Source organism: Portunus trituberculatus, chromosome 16 (genome assembly GCF_017591435.1).
Source record: "Portunus trituberculatus isolate SZX2019 chromosome 16, ASM1759143v1, whole genome shotgun sequence".
Taxonomy (NCBI): Eukaryota; Metazoa; Arthropoda; class Malacostraca; order Decapoda; family Portunidae; genus Portunus; species Portunus trituberculatus.
In genome coordinates, this window is record NC_059270.1 from 6272930 (window position 1) to 6291215 (window position 18286).

General features: G+C 44.4%; 1 protein-coding gene across 6 annotated transcripts in view; it reads right to left on the bottom strand.

Annotated features, from left to right (window-relative positions):
- The window catches only part of LOC123504617, a 518452-nt gene that overhangs the window by 35835 nt on the left and 464331 nt on the right, over nt 1-18286 (bottom strand). Inside the window, exon 1 of one of the 6 annotated variants that reach the window (XM_045255285.1) lies at nt 8277-8860. The exons of the other annotated variants lie outside the window; for them this stretch is intronic. Within the exon in view, the coding sequence (XP_045111220.1) occupies nt 8277-8546 (270 nt within the window). The 5' untranslated portion in view covers nt 8547-8860. Of the gene's footprint in view, nt 1-8276; nt 8861-18286 lie in introns of those variants that run through there. 6 annotated transcript variants of the gene reach the window in all.

Sequence of the window (18286 nt, forward strand, 5' to 3'; positions counted from 1 at the left end):
CTCATCACCATTGGTTTGTAGTGTGTTAAGTACTGTATTTAGAACCTGAACCGAGCAAGGGAACATTTAGGAACCGTTAGGACAACACCCAAACCCTGGGGCGCTTCCTCTCTCAGCAAAACATGAGTTAATGAACAGGAAGAAAAAAAAAAAAAAAAAAACTGAGTCATCAATAAGCAGCAACAATAATAATAGCGATGATAACTTGAATGATAACTTAAACATTCGTAAGTTTTAAGGTAATGGATGTCGCAACAATGATAATGACGATGATGATGACCATGTTAGAAGTGTGGACGGCAATCTTGGAGGCAGTGACGGTGCGGAAGGCGATTGGGGCTGCGGCAGGGAGCGTGTGGGGGGTCTAGAGTAAGTATGAGCGTGGGAGTGGAGTGGGCGGCGTCTGTGGGAGTCATCAGGGTCAGGCATCCCCTCCCTCCACCATGCACCAGGCGTCTCCCAGCCGGCCCTCCCCCACACAGACTTGCCCAGCCACGCCACAACAGCACTGAGGCCTCAACCCATGATGCACTGCTGCCTCCCTCACCTACTTAACCCTCTGACTGATGTCCTCTCCTCAGTAACCCTTTCGTGGCATCGATTTTAACCCCTTCAGTACCATAACGCGTTTCCATATTCATTCTGCTTACTATTTGGTGATATAATTTTTTTTAAAGCATCAGAAACTTGTATGGAGGATTAAAATAGTAAAGACTCTGGCCATTAATCTTCTGACTTCCACATACTCTTTCTAATGTCAAATAAAATCGTCTAATCGTTCCCAAATATCAAGAATGCGTCTCAGTATGAAAGGGTTAATATTAAAGATGTCGTTGGGGGATGGATGAATTCAAAATGATACTTTTCGTTATCAAGAAATAGTTACCAATTTAGTTAGCCATACAACAAAACGTTTTATTTACTCTTACTACGACTACGAACTTATAAGGCCATTTGGTAAGGTTCGAAAGCTGCCTGTATAGTGATGAGTGGGTTTACAAGATGGTCTGGTGCAAATTCAGGATATAAAGGGGCTGATGCTGCACAAGGTTTTCGTCACCAAGCTGTGTATGATATTCTAGATAGAGAAAAGGGAAGGTGAGCAAGATGAGGTACAATAGTGGGGAAAATCACCATTCTATACCTACGTAACGACTAGTAAACACGCATGACGGAAATTACTACAAAATTAGTGACCAAGATTAACAATGTAGCAGGGAAAATAGTATAGAAGTGTTCTTTATTTATGATATGGAGCATTTCAGTAACTGGGAAAACTTATTCTTTTTTGTCTCACCGTCATTTCCTTGCTGGTGTTAGCTATACGGAAGCAACAACTTGTGACATAACTCTTCACTCCCTTTAGTTCAGCGTAAGCGTCTTCAACAAGATCATATATTTGTAAATCTCAAGCATCTCGAAACCCGTTCAACAATAGTGACAATCTCGATTCTTAGGACACAATAAATAATAAACATACTGAATAATAAACATAAATTTCATCCGATCAACGTGAAAAACACATGAGAACTGTACTAATAACCAGTGGCTTTCAGCTAAAGGCAGCCCTAATGGAAGTTTAAAGCGTCTCAAGATATGGGCCTCTGCGGTGAGCACCCTGCTGTGGCCCCGAGGGAAGGCAGGGCCACGGTTACACTGCAGGGCGTCAGGTCTGGGCGCGGCTCCTGTAAATCTTGCCATAGCTGTAACGCCCAGCCAGGATTGGAGTGAGGAGCGCGGGCAGGGGTGCGCCAGCTAACAATTTCCCAACCAGAAACGCTTGGAGAAGACCACGAAGACTACTTGGGGCCGCTCTGACTCTATTTTACTAATCTAGAGGGACGCGTTGAGGGTCCTAACTTTAACAAGCTTCAAATTGGGGCATGAAAATAAGACACTTGCATATCCTCAGCTAAACACCAAGCTTGAGTGATTCAAGGCCGAGAGAGAGAGAGAGAGAGAGAGAGAGAGAGAGAGAGAGAGAGAGAGAGAGAGAGAGAGAGAGAGAGAGAGAGAGAGAGAGACAGAGAGAGAGAAAGAGAGAGAGAGATGACACACGACAAACTAAGACAAAAAAGTTGCATTTCATCTCCAGACGACGCTAAAAAAAATAAATAAAATAAACACAAGTCGTGAGATGAGATAGAGATGAAAGTAGTGTGTCTCTAATGCGCCTTGGTGGGCCGCTCTCTATGTATGTAGCTGTTAAGATGTGGCCCGATAGCAAGCGGCGGCAAAAATAGACTGGGACGCGTCATGAAACTCAAGTATGACCGAGAAAGACCACAGACGTCTCGAGGTTATTCCAGGAAACGAGCCTAAAACATTTACATATGGATAAAACATGTAAAAATTCCATTCGATTGCATGTTTAAAATATAAGTTTATGAATGACTCACGTGCCGATGAATAGTGTACTGCATAACAAAACACACAACAACAAATGTGGGAAGATGGCAGAGAACGGAAAGACAATAAAACTATCGAAATAAGTCCAATTTTTCCCTTGGCAACGGAATGGAGAATAAACAACACATGAAAAAAATGTAGCTAAGAAAAGGTCAGCAGTGGCGGTGAAGGTAAAAAATAAATAATGGATGTGTATAGGAAAGATATAGAAAGTATGGAAAAAATAAAGAACAGTCAAATGTAGGCGTGGTTCAAGAACTTGCGTCATCATCATTCCACGGAAGAGGCGACGCTGGCTGGTGCTTGCGAATGTCTCTTTCTACACGAACATGGAGAGAAGACAAGGCAAAAAGACAAGCAGAAAAAGAAAACGTCGATGCAACATACATACAATCCTGACACTAAATAAATTTGCAAGAACACAAAGAAAGGTCACCGGAACAAAGGCAAAACAAAATAGGAGTGTATACGCTTTTGGCAAGTAGGTTTGCGTGCTTGGCTTGGAAGGAGTGCGAGGTGTGTGTGCTCCGTAGATCTGGCGCCGGCACGCACACCAGCACGCACCACCCAATAGGCGTCACTCCCCGTGCTGAATACTGATCACCGCTAGTCACACCCCGCCCTCCCCACACCATCACCACCACCACGGCAGGAGATATTGACAAAACCTCTCTTCCTTCCTCTTCTTTCGACACAAAGAGCGATTCGAGAAATCGCACAGATAAACCTACTTATTCTCTTATGGACCGCAGTAAAAGCAGAAGAGTTAGAACATATTTATTCTCCACCAAAGGGTAACCTCGAAGAATTTATGAGATTACACGCATTTCTTGCACAGGGATGTCCTACTTCCCGGAAGAGAGAGAGAGAGAGAGAGAGAGAGAGAGAGAGAGAGAGAGAGAGAGAGAGAGAGAGAGAGAGAGAGCACATAACCTACACTTAGGTCTAGTTAACATGCCGCCTGCCAGCAATAAGCTATAAAAACTTCATGAAGTGTGTTTATACTCGTGTTGAATGTTTTCCCTCAAAATCAAGCAATGTTTACGATGGCCATTCCTCAGGTGTTTGTCGGAACGAGGAAAACAACATGATGAAGACTGATGCAACACATTCTCTCTCTCTCTCTCTCTCTCTCATACACACACACACACACCAATGCAGAGAGTTACATCTTTTTTTTCCCTAAAGTGTGTGTAAATATTTCAGTTGCTTTATGTTGGAGTTATCTATTTCTAAAAGTAACGTAGCTAACACAGCGTGAAGGAGCGCGAATGCAACCAACGCCATTCAAAGGTGTTCGGCAGCACGTGGGGGCTCGGCAGTACTATAACAAATGGCCTCAACCAACATCACACCGACACATTCACGTCTCAGCCAAACATCAATTTCCTGTGAAAGTTGGTTGGTGCCGCCCAGTGTGGTGCCAGTCTCTCCTCTCTCTTCCTCCTCCGGGCTAAGGATACTTCCAACAATTGAAGTTCTTGTCAAAATGTAACTACCTTAAAGTTACACGATTCAAGTAGAAATATAACTCGAAATTGTTACATCAGGTCCATGAATGACTGTCTTATTTTTTTAGGCAGAAAATGGAAAGTACTGTCTATTAATAGAAGCGATGTAAGAAGAGCAAGGAGCTTTGGGTACAAGTGAATGTGAGAAGCAAATAGAGAAAAAAAGGCAGCCTGGAAGAGTGATCGCCACGCTGTTTAGCAAGCTACGACGGAGGCCACAGGGAAACGACACGGCCTGCAATTTACCAGTCTGTTTCCCTTAGCACATCCTCCCTCTCTCTCCTTGTCTAGGCTGAATGGACTAACTACGTCTCTGTGTGTCGGGGAAAGACTCCTTGGATCTTCCGGGAGAAACGCGGTTATTAGCTTTTTTCTTCCTCCCAGTAGAAGCAGGAAGATTACGGTGGTATTTTTCAATATGACTCTTATCTTCATCTCAAACCACCACCACGATGCTCCCGCCGCCACTCCTGCCTACTCACAATGACAGGCTTTCCCCTCCGAGATTTACGAGTACGAAGGAAATTACTTGACAAAATATGAGATAAACAAAGAGGTCTGGACGGCTATACCTGTGGAAATAAGACCACTTAATTCACAAGTTAAGCCGCCACGTGCGTTCCAGAGAGAGAGAGAGAGAGAGAGAGAGAGAGAGAGAGAGAGAGAGAGAGAGAGAGAGAGAGAGAGAGAGAGAGAAAAGGGGGAGGGGACGGGACGGGTGGAGGCATTATAGGAAATTCCTCCTCACCACAGCACAAGGATGAACGGACGATGCTGGTGATGAAAGAACATTTTTCAGAAGGACTTCCAGGGAACAGCAATAAAAGAGGTGAAAAATCTCAAACATTAAGACACAAGAACAAACAAGCTCTCTCTCTCTCTCTCTCTCTCTCCACAAGCTTAATACGTAGACAACGAAAAAAATAGATAGATATATAAAGATATATATATATATATATATATATATATATATATATATATATATATATATATATAGAGAGAGAGAGAGAGAGAGAGAGAGAGAGAGAGAGAGAGAGCTTAATACGTAGATAACGAAAAATAGATAGATATATAAAGATATATATATATATATATATATATATATATATATATATATATATATATATATATATATATATAGAGAGAGAGAGAGAGAGAGAGAGAGAGAGAGAGAGAGAGATGAATAACGATGATGAAAGAGGAAGAAAAATGCATGGGAGGCGATGGGGAAGAAATATACCTTTTCTCTTTTCTGTATAGCAAGGAATAACACAGCCTTCGTGACAGGCATCCCACACGAGGCGAGGCTGTGACGGAGGAGTGTCCCTCAGGCACGCTCGGTGGACACCATAACATAACATTAAGAGTGATAGCAGATGTACAAATCTTTACTTTCGCTCTCCCACTGCCGACCATGCATGAATTTAACCTTTGCAGTGGTAATAAATTATGCTTCATCGGTTTTGTTTCGGTTATTATGCCATTTTATAGTTCTCACTTACCAGACGCTATAAAGGTTTCTGCTGTTACTCTCCCCTCGCAGCCTGGCCGAGACCACAGTCCACACCGCCTGGATGACAATAGGAGTCCTTGGGAGGTGGTTTATGAATCACCACCAGACTGCTAACGACAAGGAACAAATGTTTGGGATGGGAAAGATTTACAGGAATGGCCAAATACGGAGGAGCTGGGTTATGACTGCTTCCTCCCACTCTCTCCCTCTCTGTGATGGGTCAGTCCGGCACCACGCCGCTGTTTACACGAAAATTACAGCCGCTGGTGGTCGGGGCGAAGCAGGAGCAGTCTTGGGGCGGGCCAGACAAGCTCTTAAAAGGTGGGCTCCAACACCGCGCATAAATATTCGATAAGGAAACTAAGATCAGAACAGTTCGGAGGGGGAGATAATTCAGACCAGTCCTAACCACCTTTAGTCGACCCTACCTGTCCTCTTCCATAAACTCATCTCTGTCGCTCGGTCCACACCTAAATAGTATCTACAGTACAGTCGAGAGTTCATACTTTTCCTTCCTTACTGCCATGCGGATGTCCTATTGTGTATAATAGTAACTCATATCCTTTACGAGGTATGCTAATAATTGTTTAGTTGTAGAAAGTGGAACTTCCTTCGTAGAGTTAAGTGTGCGTGAAACAGAGAGAGAGAGAGAGAGAGAGAGAGAGAGAGAGAGAGAGAGAGAGAGAGAGAGAGAGAGAGAGAGAGAGAGAGAGAGAGAGAGAGAGAGAGAGAGAGGGGTGGGGGGGGAGCGTGTTATCCCCCTTGCTATTCCTCAACTGGGCTATGAGGAAGTGGAGAAAAAAATCACCAGTCGGTTTGTAGTGGACAGAAGAACGCGGGAAGTGGCTTTCTCGAGGCTTGCCTTAGGGGCGTACGTGTTTACATGCTGCACGTCTGACAAACAGAAAGCTGAACTACGTATGAAAATGCACACGCACGCACACACACACACACACACACACACACACTTTCACGTTATATATTCATTATAATTATCTGATACACTTCATATCAATAGGAAAATTAAGCTGTTATACTTTCGCCTCTAATGCTCATACAGATAATTATACTCTATACTCGTACACCATTCAATCTAGATGGCCTGAACATATTAACATTAAAACAACAACAACAACGTCTACACTCTCTAGTTTATGCAAGGGGTTCAACGGCGTGGGAGAGATTGATGTGATGCTGCGATGATTGACTGAACTTAGGAAACAACATCACCATTCCCTACTTTGTTTAAGGGTGTTGGGTGACGTGTGACATGGTGAAGGTGAGGGAGACACCACGGCGGGAACCCAGAAGTGTAGGGCGCGGGGTGGCTGGGGTGGTCGTGTGAGTTCCGGCGTTCGTCATTCATTCTCAGGATTCGGTTGGGAAAGGTTCCATTACGATGACGAATGAGTAATGTTACGTTAACAGAATGATCGCTGGGACCATGACACTCCGCTGTGACTCACGCCGCCGTGGTGGTGTACTGTATACATGATGATCTATAGAATATGCGGGCAAGTGTTCTACTAAGGGTCGTGTGTGTTGGTGAATAGAATACGTACTTGCTGCAGTTGTTGGGGCACAATTACAGGCAACTCGAAGAAAACAGAGCAAATTGGTGGTTAGAGAAAGTGATGAGTGGCAACCAAACTAATAAAATTACAATATTAATAATCTTCCGAACAAGATACCTATAAAAAACTATCATTCAAAACAATGAACAAGATATTCATAAACAAGATTCATGATTGTACACAAAAAAAAAATTACAAATAAAATGTAGACACAATAACACAAATAAGCTTCACCAATGAACACGCCGACATTTACAACTTGGCTAGAAACATTTCATTAACTCGCGAAAACTGTAGAGTGAAGGAGCATTAATGACATTGTAGGACGAACGGACACCTACGGTAAGTACAAATTCCTCCGCCCTCCCACAGACACTCCCAAGTAAAGCAAACAACGCTAAGCTTCCCCGGGAGCAGAGTGGCAAGCCGCCGGAGAGGAGGTCAGGTCAGGTAGCGAACAATTCCCAGGAGAGCACGAGCTAAGACGAGTCAGGTGCGCGATCACTGGTAGAGGTCACAAACAGAGCAGGTGTGGCGGCAAAGGACCAGGTGGCCTTACTTATTCATTGACCCAGCGACATTTGACCCCGTTGTTGTGACGCATTTAAATCAATCAATAATAAACAAATCGATCTTGCATGTCTTTAGTGTTGGGTTTACCGGTTCTGTGTTCATAGGAAATTCTTTTATCCTCGCTTGAATAAAGGTTATTATTGCATTCCTCAACGCTTTCTTCTCTCATCAGGGCTGTTTTCGAAGGTCACAGAGAGAGTTGGTTAGGTTCTCAGAAGTGTTTTTCCCATTGAAGATACAAACTTGTTAAACAATTCTAAGAAACATACAAACACCCTTAAGAGCTCCTATGACTTCCATGATTGATTATTATTGTATTCTAAGCTGTTAAAAGAAGTCAAGATAAAACAGCGAAATGAATACTAGTCTATGATGACAATTAACGGCTGGGGCAGACACCCAACATCTTGACTCACCGGTAAGCTACGCGGCCACCTCCTAAGCGAGGCGCACACCGGCTTGATGGAAATGTTAGGTCAGGTTACCCGCTGATAACTGCGCTTCGCCCCCTCCCCTCCTACTCCCGCCCTCTTGATGCTCGTTTCTTAGAGGAAATTACATCTCTCTCTCTCTCTCTCTCTCTCACACACAGGCACACCACACACATAAAATTCTGCGTTTCCGTCTCGTTGTAACAGCCAATTAATATCGGTATTCCAATGCAAGGCGTTCTAATGGTTGTTTGCTGAGGCTTACCTGAGGCAGTGCCCATCCCAGCCACACGGTGAGGTAGGCGGTGAACACCCGACACAGGATCTCTGAGTTCGAGCACCATCGTTCCATTTGCTTATCCTGCATGGTACTACTTGTCCTGGCGGCCCCCCGCCCACCACTCACGCCCCCGCGCCGGCCATGGTGGTGGTTGGTCACTGCATGGTCGTCCCTTGTATTCCTTGTACGGTCGTCACAACACTCCAAACACACACCGTCACTCGTTTGTGAGTTGCCAGCATCTTGGGTATGCATTTAGGCGTTTTCTTTTATATTTAGGAACAAGGCGTTACCATGCTGTCTCACCGACACTGGATTCTACACCCAGACAAGTACCTTTCCAGCACGTCTCACAGTCTGTCCATTGAATAACACTTCCATGCAATATTTCCAATGTCCACAAAAGGACGGATGTTGTCCGTTCAATTACATCACAATAGCACCGTGTTGTTGGCTTTCAATCTCAATTCCTTGAATATATGACAAGAAACACGTAAAGCGGCGTGGAGCGGCCGCGTGGTGATAGTTCCAACACTGGCTGTCTACCCTACGGCGCACCGTGACGCACTGAGCTCCCCATCCCGCCTGGACCCGCTCAGCCAGCCCTGCAACACCCGCCTCCAGACTCCTTCCACTCTCTCACTTTGCTCGTCGCGCTACCGAATGTGCCACCGCGTTGTTTTATATATCCTGACACCATGATTAATTAATATCCATAAAAAACATTAGCATTTTGATATCTTATTACTATTACTATCATTACTAGTAACATTGTTTTATAAGCAAGATATCACCGTAACAGATTAAACAAAATAAAATAAATTACGTAATGCAACAAGAAAGGAAATAATACATAGGAGAAAATCGATATTTTAATCCCAAGTCACTGTCACGTCTTTAGAAATGTTTATAGACTCGCTAAGAAGAAAAAGTTCCGAGTCTGATGGTTTCCAGGTGGGTCGTCAGCGTCCACCTCGCTTTCACTCTTGACGGTCGAGCGGCGGAGCAATCCATCTTGCCGTGCTTACCCAAACCACTCTAGTGTGAACGATAAAAGTCTAATGACAACCATTACACCATCCACAACCGAGGCGAGGGAGGTAGCCTTGCTTTTTTCCTACTTAAATAATGACCAGCTCTTCACCAGTGACAAAAAAATTCAAGATGTTGCGTTTTGTTGATAAACGACACTAGTGGTAAATAAAAGACGCAAGTATTACATGAATAATGACGCCAGTGTAAACAGAGTGACATCTGCTTCAGAAGTGACAAAATACAAAGACGCAAGTTTTTTTCCCATTTCTTTTGTGAATAAATGACATTTGTCTATATTTAACCAGTATTGCCGCTCTCTTCGTGCTGGTTGACGTGTCTGTTAGAATCGTTGTGGCAATATTTTAAAGCGGTAAACTCATTTTGTGCTCTGCTGCTGTGGGACAATACGACGACCTTCAGCTGTCATTGCACATCTCGCAGTTCGTCATCAGCCTCCTGACGTCTTTCCCAGCGGCCTTGGACCTGCTCCTCACCGCCTCTTCTTCACACACACATGTCACATCACTTGACCTTTTGCTTAAATTCCTCCTGTTTGAAGCGCATCGCCCTGATTACATGCGCAGATAAGAGCATCGTGCAGTGCGGTGGCTGCCGGCTTTGCTTCGCCATTCACCCTTCACCACCTTCAGAATACTTAGATGCCCTTAGTGATGAGCCCTCGACGTGTTACGAATAATAGTCATGGATTATTGAGTCCTATTGAATGATGTCACTAAGCCCTGACATTACCGTTAATTCTGGTTATTGATCTTTTTTAGGCATTTTTATCCAAGAGGTCACCGTTACTTTGGCCAGACTCTTGTGTATAGGTAAAGGGTCTTCTCGAGGCTTCCATGGCGTGTCAAACCTTCAGTAGGAACATCAATGCTCATCATTCATCGCCCGCCACGCCGCCGGTCCCGCCCCTGCCTCGCCCCTCCAAACCACTGAGTTAGGCCTCCTCCGGCGCCCTCGTCCCTACACTTCCTAAATTTATTCCTCACAAGGCTGTTCCTCAGGCTGTGATGTTAATCTCCCACTATGCCTCTTTTATCGAGTGCGCATCTTAAGCCCCAGACACTAAGCTGTTATGCTGTGGCTGGCTCCTATGAGGCTTATGGTAGTAGTAGTAGTGGTAGTAGTAGTAGTAGTAGTAGTAGTAGTGTCATTATTATTATTATCATTATCATCATAATAATCATCATCATCATTGTTATCATATTATTATTATTATCATTATTATTATTATTATCATTATCATTGTTATTGTTATAGGTAGTAATAGTAAGAGGAGTAAGAGGTGGGGGAAGAACAGTAAGAGGAGGAGGAGGAGGAGGAGGAGTCTTTACGTAAAAAATAATAAAAACAAATAAACCTATCAATTGAATAAAACACACACACACACACACACACACACACACACACACACACACACACACACACACACACACACACACACACACACACACACACACACACATACACGAAAGCTAATATTGAGCACATCAGTGAGAGTAGAGGGCATGAGAAGACAGGAGTGTGACAATGGCAGGGAGTGAGAGGGAAGCAGGGCGGGAAGCTGTCAGTTGTGGGGAGAGGCGTGAATCACTCGACCCAGTTCAAGTTCATGAAAGCCGTGCCGCTGTGCCGCTCACTCTTGGCAGAAACACTTCCAAGCCAAGGACGCCAAGACGGGTGACTTGCTGGTGCGACTACTGGGTTATCGCCTCCTGCCAGCGTCTGTGCAGTAATACCCCATCATAGCTATCCTTGCACCACCACTATACCTTAGCCAAGTCAATACGTACAGGCTTAAGCACCTCCCCATCACAAACATGTTATAATTATGGTTTCTGGCAGATGTTCGACGGTGCACTTAAAAATCACGGACCGCGGAGTTCCATATGAGCCGTAAAGAAGAAGAAAGTAAATGTTCCCAACTCTTCTACCTTTCCTTACTTTCTCTTATTTTAACGAAGTGTGGAGAGCGTTACAAGAGGACTGTTCTCTGGCATTCGGAGACACGAGTAACTTCGACGCGGTGCAGCGTGTAAGGAGAGCATCAAGGAAACACCACCTGATCGAGATGTCTGAAGCCTATTACTTCCCTGAACAAGGAAATGATCGGCGACTAATACGATTAATGAGGTGCAAACAATTAGCATACATTAATAAATTATAATATAAACATCATTCATACCCGCGAGTCAGGCGTCAACTCAAGTTTCAAGGACCGGATTTGGTATCTTGCCAGACCACTGCCCATATCTGGAGGTCGGGAGGGAGGGAGAGAGGGAGGGGAAGTGACCATTCGGGGCCTGGCTACGCCCTCCCCTCACAGCGGCGGGCGGGGCTTGCTGCTGACGTGTCCCGGAGAATTTTCCTTCTGTGGTAACCCAGTGGCCCCGTGTGCCCCTGTGCTTTCATATCCACTATCACACCGCTGGGTGGGAAAAATTAGAACCTTTTATTACGTCGTCATGAGTCGCAAGTTTCAGGTGCAGCTCTGGGCGTCTCTGGGAAACATACCGCTACAACAGCTTCGATCCACAGCAAACCAGCAGCGTGGGCGGGGAGGGACTGGCCTGTGGTGTGGGCAGGTTACAGGGTTGACCGAGGCGCGCATCATAACGTTGGCAGCTCTTTACTTGTGCCATTCATCCCTCTCATTCATACCCTCCGCGTGACACTCACACTTTTTCTCACTACACTCACACACACTTGAGAACTTGAGAGTGAGCTCACCCCTCCGCCTTCCCCGCCCCACGTCCCGCTGACTCATCATCCACTCACTAAAAAACTTCCGGTCACGACTTCCTTGTAAGGCATCGTTAAGACTCACACCTCTGCTGGCTTACATGGAGGAGGTGTTTGCTGGCATGCTATGGAAGTGACGTTGTTCCACCAAATGTCAAGTCTGCCTTCCTATTGGCCCTTTTTACTGGTATGGTCGTGCTCTGCTGCCATTCAGAGCACAGAAGGAAAATAAAAGAAAATACATGAAGCAAAAATTGATGGAACGCACATTCTATAGTTTGTAGGTGACTTTAAAAATGCGGTAATCAGTACAAAAGTTCTCAAAAACTTGTAGCTGATCATGAGGGAAAACATTGTCCAACAATGAATTCATGAATTACTTTACTAAGAGAGTTCAATCCAATGATGCTGAACAAAAACGGATGCCTAAAGTCTATATAGAAAATAGGGAAATGAACAACATGGATGATAAATATCAACTGGCTGACCCTTGAAGAGACTGCAGTGATGCCAGGGACAGAATGCGACAAAAGCATCCCCACGAGGCACTCCTGTATAGGGCACCAAGCTCACCCATACCAGCTAACGGACTATGCCGATAAAAGAGCACCTCTGCAGCCAGTGAGGCCGCTCCTACACCCACGCCTACGCGCCATTAGCTTGGTGGCGCCCACACTCGTTCAGAAATACTCGGGTCTTTCCCTGCAACAAGTAACAGCGTTGCATATTTTTCTTTATCATTATTAGATACATATACAAAAAAAAAAAAAAAAAAAAAAAAAAAACTTTATGAAAAGGCATTCTATGAAAAATAAAAAACCTAAAGACAAAAAAGTCAAAGCAAGACCTTGCCTTGTTTACGTCTTTTAGCAGGAAAGGTCACTCACTCACAGCACACAAAGGTTAGTGATGAGGGTGGACACAATTTCCGTGGCGATTAGCACAAAATGACCGATGCATGATTCACAGGAAGAAGAGCGACATGGTGACATTGGTGCCATTGCGTGTCAGTGTGCTGGTCAGACTTCCGATAGTTTCTCTTGGTAAACACTGACAAAGACGGTCGAGCGTGAGGTTAAACCAAACAATAAGCTTCACGGAACTTCCACCCTGTCACTGCATAAAGCCTGCAGTGTGCTTCGGGAACCACGAGAATACAGAAGCATCAGTGAATTAAAAATATCTATAATTACATAAATAGATATAACTACTCGAGCTTCAAAGGCCACCAACAACTCTTTGTGTAGAGCTTGCACCTGTCATTATTGTGCTTCACTGAGCAGACCACACGTATGGCAGCTTCTACAACCTGATTACTAAATTGCTTGTTACTTTTTATTCTCCGATTACGGTTCCACATTAACCATTCATTCTTCTGTCTCTCCTTCTCTGAATTCACTCCAGCATCCCACGAACTCCTTTCACTTAGCATGCAGTTCTTCACTTACCTCACCGACTTAATTTCTTTCTCCCTACATCTTCCACATTTCTCCTTCACTTTCCCTCTATCCATGCACCATGCAAACCTGCTTCTTTTCACGTACGTCATTTTATCTCTTTCTTTCTACTCCCACTTTCTCTTTGCTCATGATTCCTGTCATGAAAGTTCTCAGCACATATGATTCCATTCCGTCTTTGTCTTTGATTCAATTACCATTATGATTCATGCCCTCATCCGCTACCTTGTATCTTTGGCATACCGTTCCGCACTCTTGTTGCTTACTCATCTAACTTTTGAAATCCTTGTGATTCCCATCCGTTCCTCTTGGTCTCCCGCAGCAACCTTCCTTATACTTCTAACCGCGATGCACTAAAAACAACTACAGGACACGGAAGCTTGAAGGATAATGCGCACGCATTTTCCTCGCCGCCACATGCCACCCGTGACCACTGTGCAAACTGTGAACATGAAATTAACAGAAAAAAGAGCATAATGCAAGTCACACGTACTCAGGAAACATGAGTATAATATAAGCTGTGTCTCCGTGTGAAAATACCTGCAGAAACAACGAGACGGACTGATAAGTGTTTATTTTCCTGGTTTTCTCTTATGATCTTTCATCATGAAGCGGAATTGAAGATTTTTTGCCTTCTCTCTCTAGTGAATCTTCACAGGCATCTCAGATCAGGAATTACGTCCTTCAAGACGGTCAGTGTTTACCTTCAACCGCAGAGGCTCACGTGCCCTTTACCTCCCTCAGACATCTGCCTTGAGCTGAGGACCTTGACAGTACCAGCAAGGACGCCCGGACCATCCCTGCGGCCGGGAAGGACAGACTCCCCACGAAAAGTTTATGGTGGGTTGGGCAGGATGTGCCTTGTGCTGTGTCACGCCAAGAGATGCGCAACGCTGCTTATAAACTGTGTGAGTGTTTACTACGATTCAACAAACCTGCTTCATTCTTCCGGCGCATGAAACTCTTAGTTCCCTGCTTTTTTTTTTTTTTTTTTTTTGTGGAGTCCACTGCACCATCCTGCCTATTTAAGAACCTGAGTAAATCCCTCCGTGTCCTCAATCTTCATGTGTAATCCAGCGTTGAGCAAATAATTAACCGTGAAGTAATTATGTGAAAGAAAGTTGGCGTCACTTTTCTTCGTAACAAGAGAGAGCGAGGGAATAATGGTTATGGTTGAAGGACTTTATGCAAACTGAAGGAGAGTGTGATGGAGGAGTGTTTGAGGGCTGCAGGGGCTGGCTGGCAAGACGGCCCACGGTACAAACACTCCTCGTCAGCGAGGTGTTTACAACCCTCCCTCGGCTCCCACGGTGATCAGCGCCAGGAAGGAGGTAGATTACTTCCTCCTCATTTTTTCAGATGTCGTTTCTCGCTATCGTCAGGCCAGAAGTCTTAATGATGACAACACAAGGAACAGCAACCACAAGATACAATAAAGCGCTGAAGGCAGAGAAAGTGAAACGTTTCCTTGCGTGTCTTCACACTCCTTCCTGACAGCTCAACCAGGCAACGTGACACCAGGAGCTGATTCTCGAGTATTGGCGAGTACTCAGAGAAATTTACCAACAAAGAATCATATTTGATCTTATCTTCACTCGTACCCAAACAACAACACCTAGCCACCCACCCAACCACACATACAAAAATAAACTTATGAACCAACACCTAATTATATCCAACATGAGGGTTTCACTTTGACGATGTGAGAATATATTTGAAAGGCAGCAGCTGTAACTTACTTAGCGCAGGAAAAAAAAACCTGACGACTAGAAAAAAAACTCTTCAATATATCATCCCACATGTCTGCAAAGTTGTGCCTCTTGGGTTCAATTCATATACTCATAAGAGGTTGTAGTGAAAATTATTGTAGTTTGGTTTTCAAGAGTGTTCTTTATGATTTCAGTGATAGTCTGACAAAAATCCTGCACTGTGAATGAGAGCTCACGATGATCTGACTAGTTAATCGTCTTTATTGTCTTTGAAAAAAATATCATCCTTATGAAGTAAAAATAACCTTTAAGATCACGAACCTTAATTAAGCTGATGAAGGAAATGGGACACTGAGAAAGGCAGCGATATTCATGCTAGAATATATAACGCAATAAGAAATATATATCAAGGTAAAAAAAAAGTGTTCAGAAAAGAAAAGAAACACTGCCAATTGATTTAATTTAATTCCCCAATAAAAAATTACAAGGACCATTAGAGAGAACCAACCCAACATTGCAAATTCCATCATTATTAACATGCTTTTCGTGTTCAAGGCCCCGCGATTATCATTAATGATATGATGAAGAATTAAATCAGCAGCGTGACAGGATGAGTGAAAGCATCAGAGAGAGAGAGAGAGAGAGAGAGAGAGAGAGAGAGAGAGAGAGAGAGAGAGAGAGAGAGAGAGAGAGAGAGAGAGAGAGAGAGAGACCAACATTTATCACACTACCTACCCACTAACACACACACACACACACACACATTTCCCCAGCAATACTACATGTGGGAAAGTCGGCTTCCCACAGTGCACAGGTGGAGTGTCGAGTCACTGAGCCCACACACACACACACACACACACACACACACACACTGGAGCCACTTTCACACACCACTACTTGTCTTGTTCTACCCTCGAGGCCCACCAGGAAAATGTTGCTATTAAATTATTTTGTTATGACGAGTGATAATGCGACATCCGAACATCACCATCCGTATGGCAAGTGATGGGTATGTGGTGATGCTGTGATGAGTTGGTGTCTGCATCTCAGGCTCTATGGTGCAGCATGGTGGTGTTTACGATTGTTAGGTGGTATGTGGTGGATTCTATCATCGGTGTCCTCTTTATAAGTATTTCTCGTGACAGCAGACGGTTCACGAAAACAATGTTAGTTCAAGCGTCAAGGTTAACTAACACACATGACCACACTACCTTGTTGGGCAAAGCACTCTCCGTCGCCAGCCACATCACACTACCAGTGTTGAGACGTGTCCGGCACATCTGGAGATCGTCAACCAAAAATGTCCACTTTTCTAAATACGACACTAATTCACACAAAACAATACGAAGTACTAAAAACACATACTTGAGAATGAAGGTAATAAGAGGCGTCCTGCACTACTGTATGGCGCACTACTTTATATGTATACTGTGGGCACGTATACACTGGGAAGGAGCACTGTCACTCCAGCCTCAAGGGCGCCCTGATCCTAACTGAGAGAAAAGTTCTCACTCAGCATTCCCTTCATTCATTTCTTGGGTTTTACAGAGTACAACTCAACAGCTTCTCAGAACAAATCTGCAAAAGCATTAGTCAGCGTCCCTCCGGTTGGACAGGTAAGGAAGGAAGGCGAGGCAGGGGAGGGGAGGGGCACGGGCGTCCTCCAAGCCCTCGGTGCAATCCGTGACGTCACAAGCTTCTCGGAATGGTCATGTGGCGTCACCGCCGCATCCGGACGGGAGAGCGCGGATCCCCGAACCTTTACCCTCCATAACCTTGAATAACCACATTTTCATTAGCAAAAAATTGTGTGTAAAGTGTGCACTGTTCTTTCCCAGCAGTGACATGCAAGGAGTGGTGTTGATCAACCGCTGAGCGTGCCATCCAATGATCGTAGGGTCGTTCAAGTTTACTAATTAATTTTCATGAGGTAGGCAGGAGGACTGGCGGCAGGGTGGCACGGCGAAGCCCGAATAGGATGGAGGACAGAACAGGTTTTCTCCTTTAACTGAAATTCTCCTTCGTGAATATGTTATGTTGATGTTTCTTCTTTTTCCAGGAATCCTGCGTTGTATTATGTAAGCATCAATACCGTTTGTCACGCGAAGCGACTTGTGATGGACGAAGTGATCGTTGATTGTACATAAATAATGTTTATGTTGTACGTTGCACGCTACTCTGGTCCTTTTTGTTACGCAATGTATAGTTTACCCAATACTCAAACATTTGTACCCAAGTCCAAGACGCAGTTTGTAACCATGACCTTGACGGCTTCTCCTCTGACAGAGATTCTAACCAAGCCAACACTATTCATTTCCACGCACAGATATTTACGAGAAGCTTCTTTACTTTACAGGTGCACAGCTAAATAAAACAGAAAATAAAACGAAACCGGACTTATCGGTAAGACTCAAATACTTAAACATTTTTCCTAGATTTCATAATATGGATAAGAGCGGGTAGGAAAAAAAGCAAGGTGGAGGAGCATACCGAAGCAGGGCACTCTTCACGACTCCAGTACCAAGAACGTGGCACGAGGCACGCTACAGCTAAGTGCGGACGAGGGCCATTCACCTCCAGGCTGGCAGAGGGACAAAGCCAGGGTGGAGGTCCCTAAGGAAGACTCAAGAGTACAAAAGACGTTTGTTGCAAGTTGGTTTCCGGGCGGGAGATGAAATCCTTCCATTACTGTTATCGTTATTGTAACCCATTGTTGTAGTTGTTGTTGTTGTTGTTGCTGTAGGATATGCTTTGTACTTCCTCAGTTTGAAATATGTATAATCTGCCTGCAAGAGAGAGAGAGAGAGAGAGAGAGAGAGAGAGAGAGAGAGAGAGAGAGAGAGAGAGAGAGAGAGAGAGAGAGAGAGAGAGAGAATAAACAAATTACGACACAAGTATGTTTCCTTTAGTGAGCTCACCGTCTTTCCTCACATCATGCACAACTCCAGGCGACGAGAAACACGCCGGAACAAAACAATCAACAACACGAACTCAACTCTGCATTTGTTGTACTTAAGCATTTTCTTGAACAGTGAGG